This window comes from Pholis gunnellus (genome assembly GCF_910591455.1).
Source record: "Pholis gunnellus genome assembly, chromosome: 4".
NCBI classification, from domain to species: Eukaryota; Metazoa; Chordata; class Actinopteri; order Perciformes; family Pholidae; genus Pholis; species Pholis gunnellus.
The window spans coordinates 2,668,508-2,693,384 of record NC_136530.1 but is presented as its reverse complement, the minus strand read 5'-3'; the positions used below and the strand labels follow the sequence as shown (position 1 = coordinate 2,693,384).

General features: G+C 42.9%; 2 protein-coding genes across 4 annotated transcripts; both read right to left on the bottom strand.

Annotated features, from left to right (window-relative positions):
• Nucleotides 1–2,259: 2,259 nt before the first annotated feature.
• Nucleotides 2,260–9,525, bottom strand: rabggta (Rab geranylgeranyltransferase subunit alpha). 2 transcript variants are annotated; one of them, XM_079158240.1, is made up of 18 exons: nt 9,432–9,525; nt 9,119–9,156; nt 8,870–8,980; nt 7,843–7,967; nt 7,556–7,743; nt 7,206–7,451; nt 6,688–6,771; nt 6,513–6,595; nt 6,327–6,422; nt 5,545–5,650; nt 5,411–5,462; nt 5,199–5,287; nt 5,010–5,098; nt 4,815–4,931; nt 4,611–4,724; nt 4,405–4,492; nt 2,712–2,909; nt 2,260–2,512 (listed from the first exon to the last, which is right to left on the bottom strand). In XM_079158240.1, exons 2-17 carry the CDS (start codon nt 9,119–9,121, stop codon nt 2,761–2,763), a joined length of 1,740 nt encoding a protein of 579 aa, XP_079014366.1. In that variant the 5' UTR covers nt 9,122–9,156; nt 9,432–9,525; the 3' UTR covers nt 2,260–2,512; nt 2,712–2,760. The 2 variants fall into 2 exon arrangements, with proteins under 2 accessions (XP_079014366.1, XP_079014365.1); XM_079158239.1 differs by having other exon boundaries at nt 2,260–2,909.
• A 2,086-nt stretch (nt 9,526–11,611) lies between these two features.
• On the bottom strand, nt 11,612–19,561 carry LOC306695323 (GTPase IMAP family member 8-like). Of its 2 annotated transcripts, none has more exons than XM_079158546.1 (7): nt 19,425–19,561; nt 17,203–17,698; nt 16,351–16,565; nt 15,105–15,803; nt 13,808–14,590; nt 13,546–13,722; nt 11,612–13,057 (listed from the first exon to the last, which is right to left on the bottom strand). In XM_079158546.1, exons 1-7 carry the CDS (start codon nt 19,435–19,437, stop codon nt 12,840–12,842), a joined length of 2,601 nt encoding a protein of 866 aa, XP_079014672.1. In that variant the 5' UTR covers nt 19,438–19,561; the 3' UTR covers nt 11,612–12,839. The 2 variants fall into 2 exon arrangements, with proteins under 2 accessions (XP_079014672.1, XP_079014673.1); XM_079158547.1 differs by having other exon boundaries at nt 15,105–15,800.
• Between the last annotated feature and the right edge of the window lie 5,316 nt (nt 19,562–24,877).

Below are 24,877 nucleotides of genomic sequence, written 5' to 3'. Positions count from 1 at the left end.
CTGCAGGTTACATTTAGCCCTTAATATGAAGCAACAGAGGTGTGATATTTCTCCCTAATTATAATAACTATCTATTATTATTATCTCTTTATCATTATATAATTCACATCCACCCTCATTAGTACAGTAAGGGTGTGATAGAAGAGTAATGAGGGCCTGTAAACAGTGAAGGTGAGACTCTACAGGTGAAAATGTAACAAACAGACATCAACATGAAACTCCCCCAGTTGGTCACTGATATTGAGACACGTTTTTTGGATTACAAGTTTTCTGAAATGTTAAGTTTCAATATGCAAAGGAAGCATTTTATTTAATGTGTAATTATGAAGACATTTCCAGATAATAAATATGAACATTGTATAAATCCAAGTTCCAAATTCTTGTTTCATGTTGTTGACATATTAGAGTCAAAGGTTTTTACAAAGAGAGTTTATGATTTCTCTTTGTGTCACTCCATGAATCAGAAAATACTGTCAACAGACATAAAATAATCCATTTTCTCCATGTTTCTATTAATAAATGTCGTATAAATGAGTGTGTGAGTGTGTGTGAACCTTCAGCACATAGAGAGGAATGAACGTGTAACGTTTGGTGTGTGTAAGAGCTGCTGAAGTGGAGATTTATCATCAGAGTCTGAGAACAAACTCATTTAGAGAAAACGTCCTTTAAAGACACGTTTAGTTCATTACAGACATTTAGAGACTCTACAGGTGAAGAGTTAACACATGAACTCATAGATATCACCATGAAGCTTCACCACTTCATCACTCACACTAAGAGGAGGATTTACTGTGTTACAAGTTTTCTGAAATGTGATGTTTAAATATGCAAATGAGGCATTATGTCATGGTAACTTTTGGTGAATTTAGTAGAAATCTACAGACGTAAACAGACAAAGTATAAAATAAATGTTTTATTTCCTCTAGTCTGAAAGAAGACGTGTTGTGGAAGATAAATAGACCAAAATCTCTAAATTGACAAGTGCATGAAAACAGTTTATGGCTGTAGTGTCTTGCCTAAATTATTTTTACTATTTTGAGCAGTTTTAATATTAGTCTCATTCACTCGTGTATTAAACTTTATGTTTTATCAGACCCCAGATAGAAAGAACAGCTCTGAACTATCTCTAAAGATGAAATAAATCCACCAGCACACACTTTGACACAGTAAGAGAAGCACAGGTGTAACATGAACAAAAAGCATGACTCCTGTCTTTATTCAAATATCTCAGTGAGTCACGACAGTGCAGCAACATTCACAATACCAGGACACTGAAGCATGAATGGAATTCAGCCATGACTGATTTCATCGCTGACTGTGTGGGCGGGTCCACTCCTTGTTCACAGAAAGATCTTTCTACTTTAGTGTAAAGTCTCTTAGATAGGACGTGAATTATCCACACCGACAGGTTGAGTCGGTTTTCACTGCGATGGCACAACTCTGAACAAAAGCATCCATTGCATCATTTAGAGAAACACTGAACAAGTGTCAAGTACGACACACATATTTCTGTGAAGCCGTTGGAAACAAAAGGAAGGAGCGGCACAACATCGGCTTCACAGCTCGCTGTACACGCCTATAAAGATATTAGTTTAGAGAGATTATTGGACTGGAAAAGAATGCGTTTCAGACGAGCAGAGTTGACTCGAGTGACTCATCTTTCTGTCGGTTGGTTCATGGTGCCCAGAGGATGAACCCTCTGACTTTTCCTCCAGCACCAACATGAGAACATTTGCGGTTTTAAGTGAAATCTTTCAACAACTACTGGCTGTTCTTCCCCGGCGTTTGTAGCTAGTTTTAGTGTTTTTCTTTTCTTTTCTCCAATACTTTGGTTTGTGATTTAAACATCTTTGAAAACGAATGACATTCACCGTCAACCTCAGCTGTAGTTTGTGTTTGGTGCTAATAAAGCGCCGCAGGAATGAGTCCTAAAGCCTGGAAATGAGTTTTGCACTTCCTGTTCACTCGTCTCAAGGTGTTGTTCGAATGTGTTTTTGGATCGATACCCGAAAATTTCTTTTTTTAAATTTGTATTGGTTAGACACTCCCACAAGGTCGGTTTCGCCTAAAAGGTTGCATAAGAAATGCTTTGACACAAGAATAATAAACAAGTCAACAAACGAACAACGACAGTAACTGAAGGCTGATTCAGCCGACTGACACACCTTTTAAAACACCTGATGAACGGGTGAGGAGTTAAGGTGCATTCAGTAAAAACTTGAACATCAGATGATCACAAAAAACAAGAGGCTGTTTTGGAAGGCAGTGACACAATGTGTGCAGTTTTATTACTGGATCTGTGACTTACTGTGCAACAGTAGAGTGTCATATATAAATGCTTTACACAACATAAAAAAAAAAAACGTGCATGTGAACTATGCGATGCTCTGGACGTCAGTCAGAAGCTTCATTTCTCAAATCCAACTGTTTTAAAGCTCATGGAAGCAATAAGCCAGCATTGCTGCACGGCAAGTTATCAGGGTTTTACGCATGCATGTTGTATTGAGGACATCTGTAGAACGAAATGCAACATTGAGAATCAAGCGCTCACTCACTCACATACATTTAGACATTTTGTTGAAGGAGTCAAAGAGGTTTTTCTGACAGGTGCCCCCGAAGGCGTCAGGCCTTCAGGCCTTCACACCCTCTGGGGGGATCGGAGTGATTGACAGTCTCCCCAAACAAGTGGAACGAACTGAAAAAACACCCACTTGCTTCTTTCGCAAACAAATTCGAGCGACGAACCGACGGCGGCGGCGATCAGAGCAGGAGGTCTGACACCGAGGGCAGCAGCTCCGCCAGCTCCGACTCCACGTTGGCCAGCTGAGTGACGGGGTTGCCGCGAAGATCGAGACGCTTCAGCTTGAGGCAGGAGGCCAGCGGCTGAAGGTCTGCCAACGTTGAGATTTCTGTGCATTTTTGGGTTAAGGGAGACAAAAAAACCCCGAAGGAGCCGGTAGTGTGTGCTGTGGTGTGCGTTCCATTCAGAAGGAGAGGAGGAGGCGCCGGGGCAAACGTGACATCCTCATGTCAAATATGACACCGAGATGTGAATTAATTATTCTAAATATAAAAACCCCGAGGACTTGATCTGCATGAGAAGGTATGCGCTGAAATGATAAATTAAAAAAAACTTGAACATAGCCTCGGTGTCATAACCTGTGAAGCACATTAATTCCTCTCGAGTGTATCGGGGGAAGCGAAGCGTGAAGGAGAAGAGAAGCAGTGAAGTGTCTCTTCTTCTTCTTCTGTTTAAGAACGCTGTTTGCTTTGTGAAATCTCAGCGCTGATTGTATTCAATCCGTCGCTAAACAAAAGTTCTCAGATGAGAACAAAGAACCACGAAGCTGAAGAGTCTGCTAACGTTCTGATCTCTGGAAACAACTTCCTTGTGCGTCTTTTCCGTCGCCTGCGTCAGCTGCTCGCGCTCTTCAGCGGGGATGGTTCTTTGTTTTGGGCTGATTCACAAACCTTGAGTCACTTCTTTGGGGAACGAGTGTACGGTTATAATATGAATTGACCTCGATGACAGCGATGCACGAGAGTTGCTGGTCCACCGCTCCCTCGATCGGTTAGTTTCTTTGTGTTGTTGTGTGACTTTGGTGAATCAGAACTAACCCTTTGAAACACCGAAGTCACACAATGACACAAAGAAACTAACCGATCGAGGGATCGGTGGACCGACAACTCCTGTGTTCTTGTGGTGAAATCTGTCACTGAAGTCTTGTGGCTTTTGAAAAGAACATAGAAAGATAGAACAGCTTCAGCTTCCTCAGAAAGGTCTGACAGCGAGGTGAAGAGCTGAACACATTCTAACTATAGCGTTCACTTCCACTGATAGACATTCTTTTAGGAGTCTAAAATACGTCCACAGCAAAACATTACTCTGTTTCTATGAACTCATCTCCTGCAGTAGAACCCTGACTGTGGAGGAGAACCTCACACACACACTACAGAACATCACTACCGTCCCTTTGGTTGTTTGAACTGTCTTCTGTCTTATTTTCCAATGTGTGGATAGAACTTGTGTTCAGGTCATCGCTGTGCCCCTTAAATAATAAACCAACAATTTCATTTAGTTTGAAATGGATGAAATTCTGAGGCAGGCCGGCAGAGCAAATCAAAGATACGTGTGTTTATAGAATACACAGACTTTCATTTCCTTGTTTTGTTTTAAATCATTTCCATCATTGTGCCTAATTGTTATTTAAATTCCTGTCTGAAGTGGCTATTTTTCTATTTAATTACGAGTTTCTCTGCCTGTATCAGACCGTATTGTGTTTGTATTTGTTAGAGACGAGGTCTGTAGATGAGCTCCGGCTATAAACGTCCTTTATAAACACACACACTGCATCGGTTGCACCGGAATTCAAATCAATGAATCAAATAAAAATGTAAGGATACTGTTATTCTTCAAGAGGACTTCCTCCAGTTTGGGAAGGTGATAAACTCCTTCCAGGTTTTCTATAGAGTTGTTATCAGCCTCCAAGACCTGCAAGAAAAAAAGGTTTAATCAAACAGAAACATAAGAAATCTTTCCTCCGATCATCTACCAGCTGTGGGACAGGAACAGAAACAGCGTGTCGGACATTTAACGGGATCTTCATCACCTCCAGGCACTGCAGCATGGCGAACTGAGGAGGCAGTCGATGCAGCTGATTGGACGACAGGTTGATGTGGGTGACCAGTAACAGCTGGTCCAGGTGGCACAAAGTGGTCAGCTTCTGTTAGAAGTAACAAAAAAAAGACTTTTCAGAACTTGTAAAAAATCCTAATAAGCTCATCAAATATAATTTGTATAATTCTGAACCGACCTTGTCAGAAATGCTGAAGACGCGCACTTCAGCGTACTCCATCTTCAGGATGGTGTTTTCAATCATGAACTTGCTGCACAGGTCGCTGTAATAAGCAGAGCGCGTGGAATCCACTTCCTGAGGGAGAGAAGTGAGTCAGCGATCTTATTTCCTGCTCGGTGTCACAGACCCCGTGTGCGGGTTTTCGGGACTCACTTTCAGCGTTTGGAAGTGAGCGAGCGTCTCCTTCTCGTACCCCAGAGGGTCCAGCGCCCTCATCAGGAGGATGATGGTCAGCAAGCACCCTGCCGAAGGAAAGCAAAGACGTCAGCAAACGTATGCGTGGTTGTGTTTTCATTTAAGAACGAGGAAGCTGAAGGATGCGACGCCTTCAAATGCACGTACACTTATTGAGCGGCTCCAGTTCCTGCAGCTGGTTGCACGACTGCAGCTCTGACTGTAACACCGAGGTCTTCTCTACGGAGAGTTCGCTCCTACAGGGAAAGAAAACACACTTCTTACTCTTTAAATGCTACCACACAAATAATAGTACAATAATGTGTAAAAGGGGGAAAAGTAACACTGAGTAATAAAAGCATAAACATCATCAGACAAACCTGAACAGTTCCTGATCCGTAGCAGAGTCCCGACACCAACTCTCGGTCCGACCTGTAGAGGTTAGAGGTTAGAGGTTAAAGATGTTGACGCTTCAACATGAAGACGGCGTGTAAAGATGGCCGACATGCATCACCTGAGTACAGAGCACAGTCTCTGTGCGTGTGTTTGTCCATCCAATGAACAGTCAGGTTGTGTTCGTTGGTGATGTCGCTTATCGTTCCAGGAGGGAGGTCACAGATCTGAGCCGGTGTTAAGGTTTGTTCAGTACACATGCAGGTGAAAAAGGAAACGTTTGAATTGATTCATGTTTTAACCAAATGCTGTGTACTGACTTCAAGTATCTTTTTGGTATAAAACTCTGTTTATTATAGGGATGGATGCACCGGTTCGATACTGACTCGTTCATCGATGTTGAAGTGCTGTTCAAACACTCGTTGATGTACTTATGACGTCAAATAGCAGAGAATTGGCTAACAGCATTTTTTGAGATATACATAAATATTTATATGATTAGGTGACACGGAGCTGAGCTCAGCTACATGAAGTGTAGAGTTCTACAGCTTCATGTCACCGGCTTCCTTTTAAAAATGTAGTGCGAGCGCAGCTTCACACATAAAAAGACTTGATCCCGCTCACATCGCAGCACTGCTGGAGCCACATCAGCTGTGACCTGATAAGACAGAAAAGCTCTTTAAAAGAAAAAAAATAAGCCATGACAGGAAGTGCTACGTCTGAGGTGAAGGGGACGTTCCTCTCCAGCACACCGATCAGAGATTTGTGAAGAAACTGTCTTCTCGTCCTCATTCCACAGCGTCTTATCAACAAGAACAGAATGTTAAACCGGCATCCTGACAGTGAATAATAACAATAATAAGAATAAAGTCTGAGGCGTAACCAGCTGATGGAGAAGGATACACAGACAGGGCTGTGTTTGAAGCGCGGGTGGACGCTCCTCCACTCCACCCTCTGAGGCTTCCCGTCGAGGAGCAGCAGCAGGCCGACGGACTGCGCCTTCATAAAAGCAACGGAGTAATAAAACAAAGTAAGAACGAGGAACATTTTACGTCACGAAAAAAAAGGAGCGCGCGTGACGACGCTCACATTAACGGGTCTGGAGAAGGCGACGGACACTCGCTCCTCCTCCCGGCTGACGAACACACAGCTGATCATCTCCTCGCGCTCCGCTGGTAAGAAGACAGAAGACTGTTGAACACGAGCCGCACAAAAACAAACTCTCTCGTACTTATTTACACAGACAGGTGTGAGATGGACTCACCTCTGCCTAGCAGCCAGCGATAGTAGAACCAAGCGCTCTGGTCGTTTGGGTCGGTGAAGAAAGCATTCTGTACAAGCTCATATTCTGAAAAAAATAAATAAAAAGGTGTAATTATTCATGATGATTGTGTTGAATTACACAGCAGAGAGCTGCTGTAACCTGAACCCTCAGGGACTCGGCTGACGTCAGCTGGTAAACGGTAGAAATAAAATACAAATCACGTAGCTGCAAACAGCTGCGACGTCTCAGACTTCCCCTGGAAACCCTGTGTCACATTGCTATGAATTGTGGGTAATTCCCTTGATGCAAAGTAAATGCAGACTAACAGAAAGTGTTCATAAAAGGCTCAAAATGTCCGATAGGGAACCCTTGAACACTGGGACAGAACTAAACCCTGAGGGACTCGTCTGTGAGTGTGGAGATAGAGCTTGTGAAGCGTCACACTGCCCCCTGTCTGTCGTTGTCGGGTATCGCTGCCCACACAACCGTTGCCATTCATCTGCTCAGTCGGCGTTCACCTTTGAGGAGCTGCTCCTCACAGACGCGGTGGGAGTGGGTCTGCGGGGAAGGCGGGAGCTCGGGCCGGGGAGGCGACGGGAGCTCGGGAGACTCCGGGTGGAGCAGCGGCAGCAGGGTGCTGCGGTAGTGCCAGCTGGAGTAGTTGGAGAAGTTGGAGCCGATGAGACGATCGGTGAACGCCAGCTCCTGATCCACGGGCACGCCGGACATCTTCACAACCATCCGGCGATAATCCCAGCAATGGACTGGAGGAGGCGGGACAACCGGGAGAGAGATGGATGGAAAGAGAGAACAGATATCAGGTCTAGATAAACTGCTAACGCCTTGTTTCTTCTACTCCATTACTCACAGTTGCGGTCGTCCAGGCTCAAGCAGCGATCGCACAAGCTCAGCTCTCTGGCCCAGTCCGGTCGAGGCAGACGGGTTGAGACCCAATCTCGGTGGTGCCAGCTGCCGTACGACTTTGGGTTCACTTTCAGGCAAGACTCCAGAAAGGACAGCTCGGCCTCGTAAATCTTCTGCACTTCATCCTCGTCCCTAGAGCGGGGGGGAAAAAACATAAATCTCCTGCGCTGTCTCTGATGATTTACAATCGATATTGTCTACAGGTGATGAGATAACTGGTAGTGCTCTAACTTCACAGTCTCCAGGTGCAGGAGGATCTCTCGTCTGTAGTTCCACAGCGTTCCAAAGTCAGGATTGGACGATAGCAGCTGCTGGGTAATCTGGAGAGCCCCCTCGTCCCAGATGCCCTCTTTTCTCTGTCATACAGGATCGAGGGAGGAAGGCGACCAGACAGACAGACAGACAGACAGACAGACAGACAGACAGACAGGGAGACAGAGAGACAGACAGACAGACAGAATGACAGAGAGACAGAGAGACAGAGAGACAGACAGACAGATGCAGGGAAAGGATATATGAGAAATGAGCACAAGAACAAAACAAACCTGAAACTGCTAAATAAGCACCACTTAGTCAATGAAACTATTCAATAAGCACTGAGCATGACATTTGGTTTAAATACTGAACTTTAACTGACGCTGCTGCTGTTATTCTTTATTCTCTAAATACTTTCTGACTTCCTGTCCTGTCTGTGGCCTCCAGCCCTGAGCCCATCGGTCCCGACTGAAGACACAAACCTTTGAAAACAGGTCAGATGTTTATAGTTTACATTTATTTGTTAAAGGCTCAGTGATTTCCTGAAACAGCAGGGCGCTGTAGTGTTCATCAGAAGTTAAATCAGCAGGAGAATTAGTGCATTTGTTGGACTGTTATTAGCTGTGGATGTGATGCATCTTTGGTGCTCTATGAGGTATTCACAGGAAGCAGGATGTCGTGTGTAGATTTGACTCAAATAAACTACAATGTGTGTCCATGGTAATGAAACGTGGGGACAGCTACAGCAGACCTTTGTTCACGTTTTTAACAAAGCCGATTAGACCGTCGCTGCTTTTCAATGCAGCTTTGCACACCTGCTCATCTGTATTTATGGCATTGTTTGTATTTTAATGTCCTACTGTTTATTTCATGAGTATACGCAGAGACAATATTCTACTATCATGTGATGGATAAAACCGTTTACCTTGTTTTTGAAAAAGATAGCATGAATATCGAGCCTCGTCATGTAAACATATGGCATGTGTGTTATAAGTGTAACAACCTTAGAGAAGCAGGCGTCTCGTGCAGCCACGTATATCTTCAGCTTCTTCTCTCTCTCCTTCCTCTTCTCCTCCTCCTGCTGGGCTGTAGATTTCACCTTCACTCGGCCGTGCTGTCGAAAGCAACCACAAAGACAAAGCATGTACTATAATATCATAATAATCACTCCATGTATGAACACCGTACCAAAGCAGTGAATATATATATATATTACATCAACATGTCATTTAGCAGATGATACATTTCTTACCATCCTGTCTGTTTGTTCAGGAGACTTCTTCAAAGGATCTGTTAAAGATGGAAAAAGAGCAGTTATATTCAGGGTCAGGTTAATAATAACGTAACATTAAAAGCTCAGCCGCTAGCTGGTCATCGGTGTTTAAATATTTAGCTTTCGGTAATGTTAAAACACTGCAGACAAACAGGTCTGAGTCTGCAGTTAGCATGCTAATTAGCCCCGTTCCCAGTAAACAACACTGGGCTGAATAACAATAACAACAGTCGCGCGCGACCGGAAGTATATTTTTATAACAGACGAGCAGTTTATATTATTAAACACGAACCTGGTTGGCTTTTTACTTGGCTTGTTGTATGTTTTTCAGAGTGTAGTTTGAATTGTCATGTCACTATCAGGGTTCCTAATGACTACAATTATTCACTTCCGGCTCGTGAATTCTACGTCACGGAGAGAGAGAGTCATTTCCTGACGGGGGTGCTTTGTCGCATTCTAGTGGACAAAATAGCGAACAGCAGTAAAACACATAAACAGTATAATCAGTGGTGGAAGAAGTATTCAGTTCTTTTAGTAGTAAAGTTAGCAATACTACAACGTAGTGGTGAAATGTATCTAAGTATATATTTACTCAATTACTGTACTTAAGTAACGTGGTATCTCCATGTTATGCTTCTTTTCACTTCTTCTCCATTTGGATGGTTGTTACTTTTCAGATTAATGATAAAAAATATATAAATCAAGTAATAAATTATGATTATTCATTTTATTTTATTTATTTAAAATTAGTATTATTATATATTAAGCCACTGAGCAGTATATTAAGTATATACAATTAGCTCCATCTGTACCAGCGGCAACATTAAAATCATTAGAACACATACAAATAATGCATAATGCAATAATACAGTACAAACAGTCTTCACATCTTGAAGGTTCCGTGGGCCTCTACTATGAACTCTGATCTTTAGTTCTTTCATAGATTTTCTAATGGATTCAAGTCAGCTGATTGGCTGGGCCATTCTAGCAGCTTTATTTTATTTCTCTGAAACCAGTTGAGAGTTTCCTTGGCTGTGTGTTTGGGATCAATGTCGTGCTGAAATGTCCACCCTCGTTTCATCTTCATCATCTTGTTAGTTAGGTGTTTGTGGGGTGACGTGCAGTGCCATTTGACCTCCAAACATGCTGTGTATTATGGCATCCAAAGAGTTCAATGTTGCTCTCATCTGACCAAACTCTATTCTCCCAGTATTTCACAGGCTTGTCTAAATGTTGTGCAGCAAACTTTAAACAAGCTTCAACATGCTTTTCCTTCAGCAGTGGAGTCTTGCGTGGTGAGCGTGCATACAGGGCACGGCGGTCGAGTGCATTACTTGTTGTTTTCTTTGAAACTATCTCCACAGGTGGTCCTTGGCTCTTGCACAACTCTTCTGATAATTCTTTTCACTCCTCTGTCAGAAATCATGCGAGGAGCACCTGGTGGCCGGTTTATGGTGAAATGATGTTCTCTCCACTTCCAGATTATGGCCCCAACACTGCTCAACTGGTTTCAGAGAAAGAAAATAAAGCTGCTAGAATGGCCCAGCCAATCAGCTGACTTGAATCCAATAGAAAATCTATGGAAAGAATTAAAGATCAGAGTTCATAGAAGAGGCCCACGAAACCTTCAAGATTTGAAGAATGTTTGTGTGGAAGAATGGGCCGAAACCCCACCTGAGCAAAGCATGAGACTAGTTCCTCCAGACAGGAGGCGTCATGAAGTCGTGAGTACCAACAAAGGCTTTTGCACGAAGTATCAAATATATTTCAGTGAGTGTGTTCAATACTGTTTCCCTGTGTCATTCCATTTTATTACACATAACTTAATTTCTGAACTTATTTGTTTGATTTTCTTTGTATGTGTGGATTTTTTGGGTTGTTACCGACATCTGGTGAAAATGTCAACAGCACCTTTAGAAATATATTTACGTGTTCAATACTTATTTTATCGGCTGTATACGTCAGATTCAGAGGTTGTTCTACATCACGCTCATCAGTCGCATCAAATAACAAGTTTGATGCATTATAAAGACATTAAATATTGTGTAATTATTGTTTATTTAAATCTCCAAAGAAAGAACAGGAGGTCTGGAACAGTTTAATGATCAGAATGTTTTATTAGAAGATGTACCTGAGATATTGTCACTTATAACAGTTTTATCATTATGATGTCACATGATACGACATCATTTAACAGTTACATTAATATCAACATATATTTGAGATTTATTTGAAAACATCTGAAGTTGTTTAGATTTATTTCCGTGCTCTGATTTTCTCCTATAATGAATCAGCACCAGGTTGTTACAGCAGAAACGATATTAAAGCAGAAGAATCTGTTTGTTAATAAGCTCTCAAGGTCCACAGATCACTTTATATTAAACTTAAATATATATATCTATATATATATATGGTCTCCTTCCTTCTTTCCTTCCTTACTGTCTTTCCCTCTTCTTTCCTTTTTTCCCTTCCTTTCTCTTTCTTTCCCTCTTCCTTCCTTTCTTTCTTTCCTTCTTTCTGTCCTTGCTTTTTTTCTCCTTTCTGTCTTCCTTCCTTCCTTCCTTCCTTCTTCCCTTCCTTCCTTCGTCTGTCTAGAATCAGAATCCGGTTTATTGCCAAGAAGGTTTCCCGTATAAAAAAGTAGCTTTGCTGCATAACATAAACATAGTAAGAGAAAATATGATACAAAAATAAAAGTATGAACTAAAACCAAGACACAAATATAAAGTAGAAGGAAAATACAGTAAAAATATAAAATATAAATCGTCTTGGCTCATTTTTTAAAGACAGTCGACTCTATTTCATGTCAACAAATGGTAGAAACTCACCCTAAACTCACCGTGCTTATGAATCTGGTTATTATGACAGTAAACTGGAAAAAGGCACCAAAGTATAAAGTTGTTTTGTCATCATGAGTCATGCGGGTTGAAATATTTACATGTTTCCTGGCCGTGAACCCTGGAAAGGATTCTTATCTCTGTTTGGTTCTCTGACTGCCTTTTGTACTAAACAAGAATGTCCTGTTGTCCATCAAAGCGTTCGTGCATCACACGGATCTTTTTAGATTCCGGTTTCAGTGGCAGGTAAAGGTTTACTGGGAAAAGTCAATACTGTACAATACAAGGGGAATTAATGCACATTTGTGTAGCAATGTGCTAAATGTACTGTGAAACCAAAAATCAACGCCAAGATAAAACCTGATGAATGAAAAAAGCTGAAAATAGTTCAGTAAAAAACATCACATTCTACCTCCTTACATCTCATAACAACTTGCCATAGATATCTATGGAATATACGTAACACATAATAATGCATGTCTGACAGATTTTGATAATTGAATAGATCATTTTGCATGCGATGGCTCAAACGATGAAAGAAAGTTTAGAAGTTAAGTGAAGACCGTGACAGAAACGGAGGATAAATTCATTGGTTTTCACAAGTCGTGGAAGTCGTTGTTGTACTAACTCGTTTGCACACACGGCCAAGACACGAGCAACTCGCTTGAATTCACGACAAATATTAGATACGTTGTGAGCAACAAACAATTCCCGTTCAAGAATTGAGCCAAAGCGAATAAGAGCAACTGTAAAAATGATGATGATGATTTTTAACGAAGGCCTTCCTTTGTCTTAGACCAACGAACGTTCCCTCAAAGTAAATTCTGCAATGCTAAAATGCATTTTGGTCCTCATGAACTCATTCATTCATTGTCTTCTTCGTCAAAGTCCAGGTGGTCGTGTGGCAGCACGGATCTGTACCCAGACGTCGCCTGAGAGAAGTTCAGGGACATCTGATTATCGTAGTTTCTGCTGATCTCAAGCGTGGACAGCCAGCCGAGAACTTTATCATAGTGGCGGGTTGGATTTTCCATTTGAGCCAAAGACCCAGAGGTAGATGGAGCTGGTCCCTCTCCTTTAACTGTGGATGAAACAAACAAACAATTCACTGTGACGTCAACCTGCTGATAATAGAGAGAAGTCCCGCCCGTTCAAGTGAAGCATCATGGGAAATTATTCCAGAATAAATATGAAGATAGTCAACGCCGAGAGCAACAAATTCACCCACGCTCTTTGAACTTCCATCACACGGTAAAACACGTAGTTCAACGTATCCTCTTACCGACGGTTTATATATCTAACGAAGAGTTACTCGTCATTTTACGTGCGTATTTCATCAAAATTCCAGCAACATGTGACAATTTCCGCTTATTGCATGAACACGATATTTTCTAAATAAACATCAGTTTTCACAGGAAAAGATTGTGAAAGACTTTGTTAGGTTTACGCAACAAAGCTACTTAGTTAGGTTTAGGAAAAGATCGTGAAATACTCTGAAACAAGGTCTCATGAGGGACACCGGAAGTCACACGACACTGTGCTAGAAATTCGGATCCTATTTTCACTTACAAGTTGGGAGAAAGAAGTCCATGCTGCCTTGCTGAAGCTCCAAGGATTTAGTTTCTATGTTTTTCCCCAGCTTTTCAATTTCTTGGCTGATTTTTGAGTTTATATTTTCCTCCTTCTCCTTTCCATCTTTCTTCCTCTGGACAATACCCTTGGCTTTGATTTTGGTCACATCACCAACTAAAAAAACAAAAGATCAGAACAACAGAACATCGATGGGAGAACACGAATCAATCATAAAACCCCATCGCGGCACGATACTCACTCAGGAACTTGGACTTAGTGCTCGTCACACTTTGACCCTTGACCTCTGCCTGCAGGTGGAGAAGCGTCTCCTTGAAGCCCTTCATCATCTCCAGCTCTCTCTTCTTGTACTCCTCCTCCAGACGGTGCTTCAGCACATGCTTCAGCTGCCTCCTCGCGAACTTCTCGTCAATCCTCAGGTGGATGTCGTTCATCTCGGGGCAGAAGAGCCGGCCGCCGTTCCCCGCCACCATTTCCTCGATCTTCTTGAACAGCTCGTTGACCTGACCCGTGTCCGTCTTCTTCATATTGTTCATGATGTGGTATTTGTTCTCACACTTGTCTATCAGCCAGCGTAGAGCGCTGTGCTCGCTCTCGATGTGCTCCTCCACGGATTTGTCCGCCAGATTGTCTCCATACGTGAACAGGACCACGGCGTGTTTCCAGATGTCGGCGCCGAAGAGGTTCACGTGTTCCTCCAGGGCGGCCTGCTGAGCTTCTCTGAACTTCAGGTCCAAGGGGACGACCAGCAGAATGGCGTGAACCCCCGAAGGGCTCAGCGACAGGCCTCGGATTATTTCTTTGTCCTTCTCTTCAGTGCAGCAGGAGGGATCTCTCCGCCACCCCGGGGTGTCGATCACTGTGACCAACTTGCCGGCAACTTTCCCTTCCTCCATCTGACAGGACGTATTCTCACAGGTGGCGAACACTTCTTTACGCAGGAGGTTGTTTCCTGTTGCGCTCTTCCCAAATGTCTTCTGGCCAAGCATCAAGATCTTGAGCTCCGATAGTTCTTTACTGTCATCTGAGAAGAAAAAACAACAACAACCGCAGGGTGAAAAACAAAATTACATCCAGTACATACAATACTATTAGAGTAAATAAGAATTTGGCACAGTTAAAGGGCCAGTACGTAGCATTTCGGGGGATTAATTAGCAGAAATGGAATATAATATTCATAACTAAGTTTTCATTTGTGTATAATCCCCTGAAACTGAGAATCGTGTTTTCATTAGCTGATAATGAGCTCTTCATATCAGACTATAGACTGTACAGAAGAAGTGGACGTGTGTCACTCATTGGTTTGTGGACGGCGGTTTTGAAGTCTCCCTAAAGCATACCCTGCTTTATGGTCTGTGTGACTCTAAATGGACCATCATTTACTAAATGAACATCATGCTGTATTGAAGAAGACTTGAAACTAGAGATTGAGACCATAAACTCATGTTTACAATGTTTACTGAGGTAATAAATCAAGAGAGAAGTAGAGTCATTTTCTCATAGACTTCTATGAGGCTAGATGACTGACCCATCCATACCTCTGAGGGCTTTTCTTTTGGCCACGACTTGACTTTGCCTCTGTTGCGCCGCTTCTTCCACTCTCACTCTTCTCTTTTCGATCGTCTCAAATGTCTCATGATCTGGGACAAAGTAGTCCTGACCATTTCCAGCCACTGTCTCAGTGATTTTCTCCAGCAGCTCTGTGATTTGAGCGCCATCATCTGCATTCTTGTTGTCAATGACGTGATATCTGTTTCCACATTTTTCAACAAGAGACTGCAGCGCCGTTCCCTCCCCTTCGATGTACTCCTCCACGGTGTGGGTCCCCAGCCAGTCTCCTCTGGTGAAAACCACAATCGTGTGTCGCCACACTTCTTCTCCGAGAAGCTCCACGTGTGACGTCACTGCTTCTAAGTGTTTGCCGTTGAACGACGCGTCTACGTCGATCACCAGCAGGAAGACGTGAGGCCCAGGGAGGCACAGAAACGGGCTGCGCATCACTTCCTCCCTCATTGCTTCAGTAGTGTCAACCACAGAGAAGCCTTTCCACCAACCCGGCGTGTCAACAATAGTTATTTCAGTTTCACCCACAAAACCCCGCCGGGCCACCGAGCGGGCCGTTCTTTGCCCATCTTCTTGCTCTTTGAATCCCAAGATGGAGTTCCCCACTGAGGTTTTCCCAACGCTTCGGCTTCCCAAGAGAACCACGCGGAGTTTTGGGATGGGCTTCATCTCTTCTGTGAGACAAAACAAAGCTTGAATAGTCATGGAGCTTACAGCCATTCACACCAGTTAACTCAACATACAACTTAAGAGTCAAACAAATGGTTATATTAATCACAATTTACTAAATGAACATCATGCTGTATTGAAGAAGACTTGAAACTAGAGATTGAGACCATAAACTCATGTTTACAATGTTTACTGAGGTAATAAATCAAGAGAGAAGTAGAGTCATTTTCTCATAGACTTCTATACAACCAGAGGAGTCGCCCCCTGGTGGACATTAGAGAGAATGCAGCTTTAAGACATGAAGCTTCGGCTTCACTCGGCATGAACCGGAGGTTGCCGCTTGGCAGTAACAGAAATTTGAGGATGCGATACATTGACGTGCATTCGAATCGTAATCGAATCGTGAGGCCAGTGAAGATTCACACCTTTAATATAAACGGCTCATCCTAACGTAAACGTGATTCTTATCCTCCGGTGATTATCTATTTCGGCTAATACTTAGTATGCTTTATGATACAGGACGTGTTTGTGTGAATCTATTGAGACATTCACCTGGATTCATTTGTCGTCTTTGCTCTTCGGACCCCCTCCTTCTCATCAACGCCCTTTCGGACACTTCTCGCTGCTTCTCGTTGATGGTGTTTAGCGTCTGCTCGTCTAACTGGTAGCAACTGCCTTTGTTGAGCCACACCATCTCGTCTATCTTCTGCAGCAGCTGCGTCACCTGATCTGAGTTTCTCATCTCCTTGTTATTGATTACGTGGTACCTGTATGAAGGCAAATCACTGTCAAAATCCGAGAGTGCAAATAAGATTGAAGCGGCGTGTGTGTAGAGGTGCTGCGCTTGCATATCAAACAGCTGTGCACGTATTTTACTTTGACGAGCACTTTCACATCACTCCGCCCAGAATATCTCAACTCGCGACAGCAAAGTTGCAGCCTGCGAGGAGAAAACCATATGAGCGAGGGGGCGAGTCCCCTAGCGCGCGACTACTATCACTGCTTTTCTGCTCCCGAGTAGATTTTCTTTTTGACACTAAGTGGGCGGACCCAATTGTATCCCTAGATTTAATTGGTTACAATCCTGGTCTTTAGATTGGCTGGACACAAACGCTAGGTGGCAGTGTAGAGGTGGTTTCCAATCCACTACTGAACACTAGAAGAAGTCGCGCGCTAGGGGATGCCCCTCACGCTCAAAGCATGGTGTTCACCTCGCAGGCTTCAACTTTGCTCGCGCGAGCAGAGATATTCTGGGCGGAGCGATGTGAAAGCGCTCGCAAAAGTAATTACGTGCGCGGCTGTTTGATTCGCACGTGCGGGACCTCTACACACGCGTGCGCGTGGATCTCATTTGCGCTCTCTGATTTTGACAGTGATTTGCCTTCATAATTTGCCTTCATATACCTGTTACTGCATCTCACTGTCAACCACTTGAGTGAGTCTCCCTCGCTCTCGATGTGCTGCTCTATAGTCTTCCCCCCGAGGAAGTCCCCGCAGGTGAAGAGCACCATGGTGTATCGCCAAACCCGCTCCCCGAGGAGCTTCATGTGCTCCTCCACGGTCCTCCTGTTGTCCACGGAGAAAGCAGAGTCTATGGGAACGACGAGGAGAAAGACGTGTGGGCCGGGCGAACACTTGGACGCGCTGAGTTTAAATCGTAGCTTGTCCCCTTCTGGGATCTCGGTGAGGGAGACGGAGCTGTTCCATCCCGGAATGTCGACCACGGTGAGCTGGCGGTCCTCCACCGCCCCGTGCCTCACCTCGATCTTAGTTGTTCTGGTTCGGCCACACTCGAACCTTTCCTCTCTCAGTATGGTGTTGCCGGAGAAGCTCTTGCCAGCCCATCTCCCACCAATCAGGATGAGCCTGACCTCCGACAAGGGGGTGCTCTCTCTCTCTCCTGGAAGACAAATGGTAAATTAACTGTACTTGTATAGTGCTTTTCTAGTCTTTCCGACCACTCAAAGCGCTTTCACACTGCATGTCATCATTCCTCCCTTCACCACCATTCATCAATGATGGCAAGAGCTACTATGGTGCCCATCAGGACTAACTAACATTCACACACATTCACACACAGCTACGGGAGTGGGTTTGGGCTTAAGTGTCTTACTCATGGACACATCGACATACGACTAGTGGAGCCGGGGATCGAACCGCTGATCCTCTGATTGAGCCACAGTCGCCCCCAAACAAGAGAAAAAATATTTTTGGGACCAGAAATAGGGAGCGACAGTTTTACCAAAATGTCATGTTTTTCTACAAACTTTGCGAAACAGCTTCCTTGGCTTGATGATAATGGATTTTGTTGTGATCAGTTGGCTTTTCATACAAGGACTAACAGCAGATCTCATACTGAGCAGGATAAGAAAAAACACCAAAACTAGGACGACGGCGTTATCACAGGTGCTGCATTAGCTGATGCCTCTGCTGCTTTCTCTGACTGACAGAAGAGGAACGCTCTGGTGAACTCGTGCTGGTTCCTCTGGGACTTTGTGTCATTTTTGACTCTATTAATCCTCCTTCATTTCTAGAGACGCAGTCTGAAGATTGTCAGTACGTTGAGACAAAAACACTTTTAGAATGACCCTGAACCAAAACAAACCATTTTGAGGCAAAATGAAAAAGAAGCAACAAGGGGATAATAAAGAATGACTCATCACCTCCCTTTGTCACAAAAAAATGTAAAATACAAGTGACAAGATAAAATCAAAAGACTTGTCAGACGCAATGCAACACAAATACTTGTTCATGTTCAGAGGCTGTTATCTGACCTACATTATAATCAAAGGAGTTTAACATATGTTGTCCACCTCATTTATGTAGATATATGTAAATACGAGAACTAATTCATCTACACCACAAAATACAGACTGGTAACTTATTATAGAGCTGAAACGCAGCATCATCAACAATTAAAAAAGGCTTAATTTTAATAAATAGCCTTTGTGCATTTGATTATACAACAACCTAGAGGTGTGTCTTTTGTCTCATGACTCAGTATTTACAATAAACTGTTGGGGTGGAGTTTCACATTTATAAGGAAGAGGATTGTTTCTATATCCTGATGGGAATCAAAAGAGTTGTCTGTCTTTACTGGAAATCAAGTCCGTCCAACTGGTTTTTGTTGGCACCAGTGTGCAGGTCGGTTTCTTTGACGCTGGTGTTAGTTCTGTAAAATGTACTCACAGTTCAAGGAGGGAATCACACAGAAGGCATTGATACAGTGTGGAAACCATAACCCTGTTTTGTTCTTCGTAAACAATTTATATAGTAGATGAATAAAAGGTTGTTGCCTTGGGACACCATGTGCTTTGAGAGCTGATCCGAGCTGTAAATAAAAGAAAAACCAGGCTCCCTGAACACATCCCTAAAGGAGCACAAACCCATGTCGTTATAAATGTTTTGATCTCAACTGATCGAGGTGAAGTAAGTATGTTTATGAACAAGCTGATTTGACCTCAAAACAGATCTGCACGTTGTACTGATGAAAACAATCAAAATAAAGAAGAAAAATCTATTTCTACAACATATCGATTCCTTGTTACTTGTAAAGTACGTAGATTATTGCATGTTCAAGCAGGTTAAACTATGCAACTACACATTTATCTTCAAAATGAACTCACCGAGATTCTCCATTTTTACCCGTCTTCTCTTTTCAAAGCCGAGTTAGAATCAACTGAAGAGGACCGAGTGTTTGTGCTCAGAATGAAATATTTGAAGGAAACAGGAGTTCAGGCATATTTTGCAGTCCGTCGCCACAGCCTCGACTAAAAGAGTGACACAACATGCAAAGAGTACAGAGACTCAAGTTACTGTCGAACCGGTTTCACTGGTTGCTTAGCATGTGAGAGCAAGTCAGAGCAAAGTCTGCAGACAAAAACATTCTTTCATAACCTTTGGATGTCTATTTTTGGACCAAGTATGAAAGGGAGTAAGAAAAGTTTCAAAGTTTCCTTTTTGTGTTTATTTGCAGCAGTCATGCAGAGTTGTACAGCTCATGTCAACAGCATTCTGTAAGCAAGTTTATTTTTTATAAGATTGAAGTAACTGAGTACTAAGTACTCAATACTTCACTACAAGTAAAAGTCCTGCATTCAAAACTTGACTTAAAGCCACTAAAAGGACCTTTCATTGTATTATTTTGGCGGCCCCTGTTGACGAAAATGGTAGTGTTTCCGATTACCGAGTCCCTTTAGAAAACCTCTCATGTTACTGCAGCAGGGTCTGACAGTCTGACCCTCTCAGTCCTGGTTGTGGTTCTCCCGTGCCTCCCTTCCCTCCAGCGGGTCCAGCAATACGTCCTCGGTCTCCAGCAGCGTGGTGTCGGTGTGTTGGCTCCCAGAGAGGAGAAGCTCTGCTCCTGGATGAGGAGGAGGAGGAGGGGGAGACGACGCTGCTGCTGACGGGAGCTGAGCTCTCCTCCTCCCTCCGGAGCAAAGCCGGATCTGGGTCTGTCCACGGTGGACTGGTCTCTGCTGGAGTCTGGGCTGAAGGAGGTTCTGGTGAACCTGCATGAGTTCATCTGGTTTCACCAGAATCCGACCCGGTGGCTCCGATGACGAGCATCAAGAATAACTCTATAGAAACAGACCATCTTCTCTCTGATGGTCTTGTTTACTGATGGAGGTCTGATAGAGGATCAGGACTAAAATGAGACTGGTTCAGAGCCAGTTAAAAGTTCCTCACAGTAACTTTAAGTAAAATCAGTACTTAAGCTAAGTATTAATAATAATAAGTATTGATTGATCAGTAAAATGTCCATGTTTTATTATTATATCTGATGTTTCTGGATTTACATCACTGCTGCATTAATGTGCATGTTGCACTTTAACTAATGTATATACTGTTGGATAGTTTAATCTAAAGCATCATATGATCGTCATGTTTGTAGCGTTGCTGTCTTGTGAGAACCACGTGTCACTAAAAAACAAAGCTTTGTGACGATGCATATTCCAGTTGATCCAAGAGGCTTTTTAAAGAGTTTATTTAGTTTGAGGGTAAATTTGTTCATCTGAAGCATTAAAGATATGCAACAATTCTGTATCAGTATTTTGTAAAAGTGTGTGATTGTGTGAAACTTTAAGATGTGTATCATAAGAGAGAACTTTACAAACCAAGGACAGGACATTGACATGAATTAAAACGGGCCAAGAGTGGTTCCTTGCGGCACTCCTCGAAGAAGCTTGACCCTTTTTGACATGTGACCATCGATAACTACAAATTGTTCTCACGTCGTGTTAGAAACAGCACTGGCTGAACTGCCTCATAGGTTTCACTCCATTCAGTGTTTTCTGTACGCTTCAGATAACAGTGGTCCTTTAAGTTCCAGGATACAACTGTTTATCCAACAGATCGGACATCTCCATCCAGGACAGGTCCCACTGCACCTCGGTCACGTCCTGCTTGGTCGCAGGAAGCTCAGCTGCTGGAAGGTTCTCTTTGGCAAATGGCCAACACCTACGGGTGCAAAACGTCTGGTACTTTCACACAAATACAATAATCAGTCATGCATTTCCTCAACCGTCTGTATTGACGTGAGTCATGCCAGGAAGTAGAGAGTGACAGGGTGAAGTGGGCTGGAGGTTTCATTGATACTGACCTGTGGTGATGAAGCAGCCAAACAGTTAGAGGAATGAGGACCAGAGGAACAATTCCACATGAAACAATGATCCATTTCCAGGAGCCTGACGAAGAGAATAATATATGTTTGTTTTATTGTCACTTGAACCAGGAACTACATCACTACTTCACTCTTTCTTAGGATGAGGTGCTTATCTTATCGCCATCTTGTTTTTTTTTGCAACCAGTGAACGGATATGACCATATTTGGAGTGAGGAGGAGTGACGTAGTGACGCCGTATACGTCTCTGGTAGAGACCTGTCAATCACAGTAAGCCCCGCCCTAAAGCATCCCCTGCTTTATGGTCTGTTTGACTCTAAATGGACCATCATTTACTAAATGAACATCATGCTGTATTGAAGAAGACTTGAAACTAGAGATTGAGACCATAAACTCACGTTTACAATGTTTACTGAGGTAATAAATCAAGAGAGAAGTAGAGTCATCTTCTCATAGACTTCTATACAACCAAAGGAGTCGCCCCCTGGTGGACACTAGAGAGAATGCAGCTTTAAGACATGAAGCATTGACTTCACTTTTCAGAACCGGAGGTTGCCGCCTGGTTTTACCCTATAATCATTATCATCAAGTATTCTCTCTAAAACTAGTAAATTAATGTATAAACAAAACCAAATCATTTTACCACTGGTGGAGGCTGCTGTCCCATCTGTTGATGTGAAGTTTAAGCCTAAAAGACAAGAATTGACATCTTTCACTGATCCGCCTATTCTACAGAAAGCACAATGGTGAATATTAATAAAGCCAGACAGCTGACCTGGATCAGGCCTCACTGACAACCAGCTCTCTGGACTCTCCATCTTTCCGTCCCAGGACGCACACCTGTAGAAGCCTTCATCTTCTCGTGTCACATTCTCAAGAGTCATCTTTATTACTCTCTCTGAACTGGAGGAGCTGTAAGTGACGACTTCTGCTCCGTTTTTAAAGAAGGTTGTTCTACTGTGATTGCCTGTCCGACACTGACAATACAAGATCACTTTATCACCCTCAAATACGGGGAAGGCAGGAGTCTTCAAAATGATGCTCCCATCTGTGGGACAAAGACAGCAGACATTGTTAGCAGACAAACAACTTCACTACAACTCAATACTCCTTATTATTACAGTTGCTTGAAATGCAGTCACTCTCACAACACATTTAAACCCTCAGAGGCAAATTGTGCAGCTTTTGCAGCTGTTAAACTTGCACAAATATTAAAAAAAGATAAATATGCTGCCAAGCAAATAGCGTCTCGGTGCTTCTGTGTTTTTGTATTTAAATGTGGTAATATTCAGACATTTGGTGCAGAATTGGCCACCTTTTATTGCAAATGGTCGTTATTCAGTTGTGTCATGAAAAATGAATGAATAAATCTCCCCTACATGTAATTTTGGAAGATACACAAGAAAAAAAAGGGAGAAAGAAATGAATAAACAAATGATTTCTTTCCTCTCCCTCCACAAAAAAAGAACAAAATTGCTCTTAGCTGCAAAACTTTATGGCTGTATGTTTAAATTGTAGAATAATTGGCACATTATCTTCTCGAGGAACAAGGACCTTGAGACGGGGAAGACAGCAGTTGCAAGTGATCCGTCGCAGCTTCATTGTATTCGCTTTCTAAAAGCCACTTTAGGCGCCTTGCAGAATTGTAGTCTTATAATATTCTATGGCTTACAGAGGTCACCACCAGGTGGCAATATAAACTTCAATCTTCACGGGAAACAACTTAGTTCGGTTTAGGCAACAAAACTACTTTATTAGGTTTCGGAGAAGATCGTAGTTTGGGTTGAAATAACTACGGAAGTGGCGTTACTTAAGTACAGATGTGTGACAAATAAATCAATATTTACTTTCACACAAACCGTGTCTTTGGTAGTCTTTGTGGTTTTGTTGGTTTTAGATGTAGAATTACAGCACATTGATTTTCGTAGGTATAGCTCTATTTGTTGAAAAATATAATTTATATTTAAAATGTATAACCGTTTATAACTTTATATTGAAGTAAGAAGTGAAAATCATAAGATTAAACATTTGTGCACTATAATTATTTTTTTTATTGAATATGGACTGTGATGCACTGAGACCAAGACGTTGAAGGGAAAGTGAAAAGTGTGATACGATGCCCCGCTCTCCCGTATTGTTGTGACTATTTACACAAACCAAAAAACAAAACTGTCTCCAACAGCGTTCTTTGAGAATCTTCCCCTTTAGACTCACTGCTCACTGTGAGGTTGACGGCGTTGCTGCGGCCCTCGGGGCCCTCGCACCAGTACAGTCCACTGCTCCCGCCGATGGCGGTGAACGTGCACGCGTCTGACTTGTCTGCAGCGACAGCACCCCCTAATGGTGAACAGCGGTCAGTGACGATGACTCCTCCTGACTTCCTCACTGCACGCTGCTCATCACTCCACTGCCTCAGCATCCAGCCCGGGGGGCACCGCACAGTGAAACGCTCCCCTCTGAAAAGCTGCCTGCTGCTGGGAGTCAGAGTCAGGAGAGAGGGAGGAGGCAGCTCTGAAGGAGACACGTGGACAGACGGAGAAGAAGCAGACAGTCAGTTGTTTCAAACAGTACGAGCTGACGCATGGTTCCAACTTGAAGTTTTACCCATTTGTTTGCTAAAGTAATAAACGTAGCAGCAGTTTGTCCCGCTGCAGACTAACAGGTCACATAGGACCACAAATCTCTGTAAAATATATTACAATTATCACACAACAACAGCAGTAAATGTTTTTATTATTGCAACACCTGTCTTGACTGCAGCAACGAGCAATAACGAGAGATGAAAAGCACCCAGAGCTCCGTCACTAACTCAGCAGCAGCAACACTGGAGAAGCAGAGATTGTCCACTGCAGGTATGTAAAATTCTGCTCAACATATTTCATTGCAAATGATGAAGTTTCACCTGAAACTCAATTTAATTTTCTTAATTTTTGGGGATGGCAGTTTAAATCTGTCGGTCGGTTGTCAACTTTGGTCCAGACTGAAATGTCTTGACAACGAATGGATGCATTGCCCTTATAGTTTCTACAGTCATTCATATTTAAAACCATACATGTGGTATGGTTTTAAAGGGGACACATGCTCACTTTCAGGTTCACACTATAATTTCAGTGTTTCTACCAGAACGTGTTTTCATGCTTTAATGTTAAAAAAACACATTATCTTTCTCATACTGTCTGAATACACAGTACCTGTATTCACCCCACCGTCTGAAACGCCTTGTTTTAGCGCCTGTCTCTTTAAGACCCGCTCCAGAAAAAGGTAAGCTTATGTTATGACAACGTGAACAAGCAACTTTGGTGAACTTTCAGGCAAATATCTCTTCGGGCGCATGTGTGACCCGTGCACTCTAAAGTTTTATATTTTGCGCCCTCATTTGAAATTGAAATAATGAATTCAAAACGCAACGCGGTAGACTCACGGACTGTGTGTGCGTCTTCATGCGCACTTTCTATT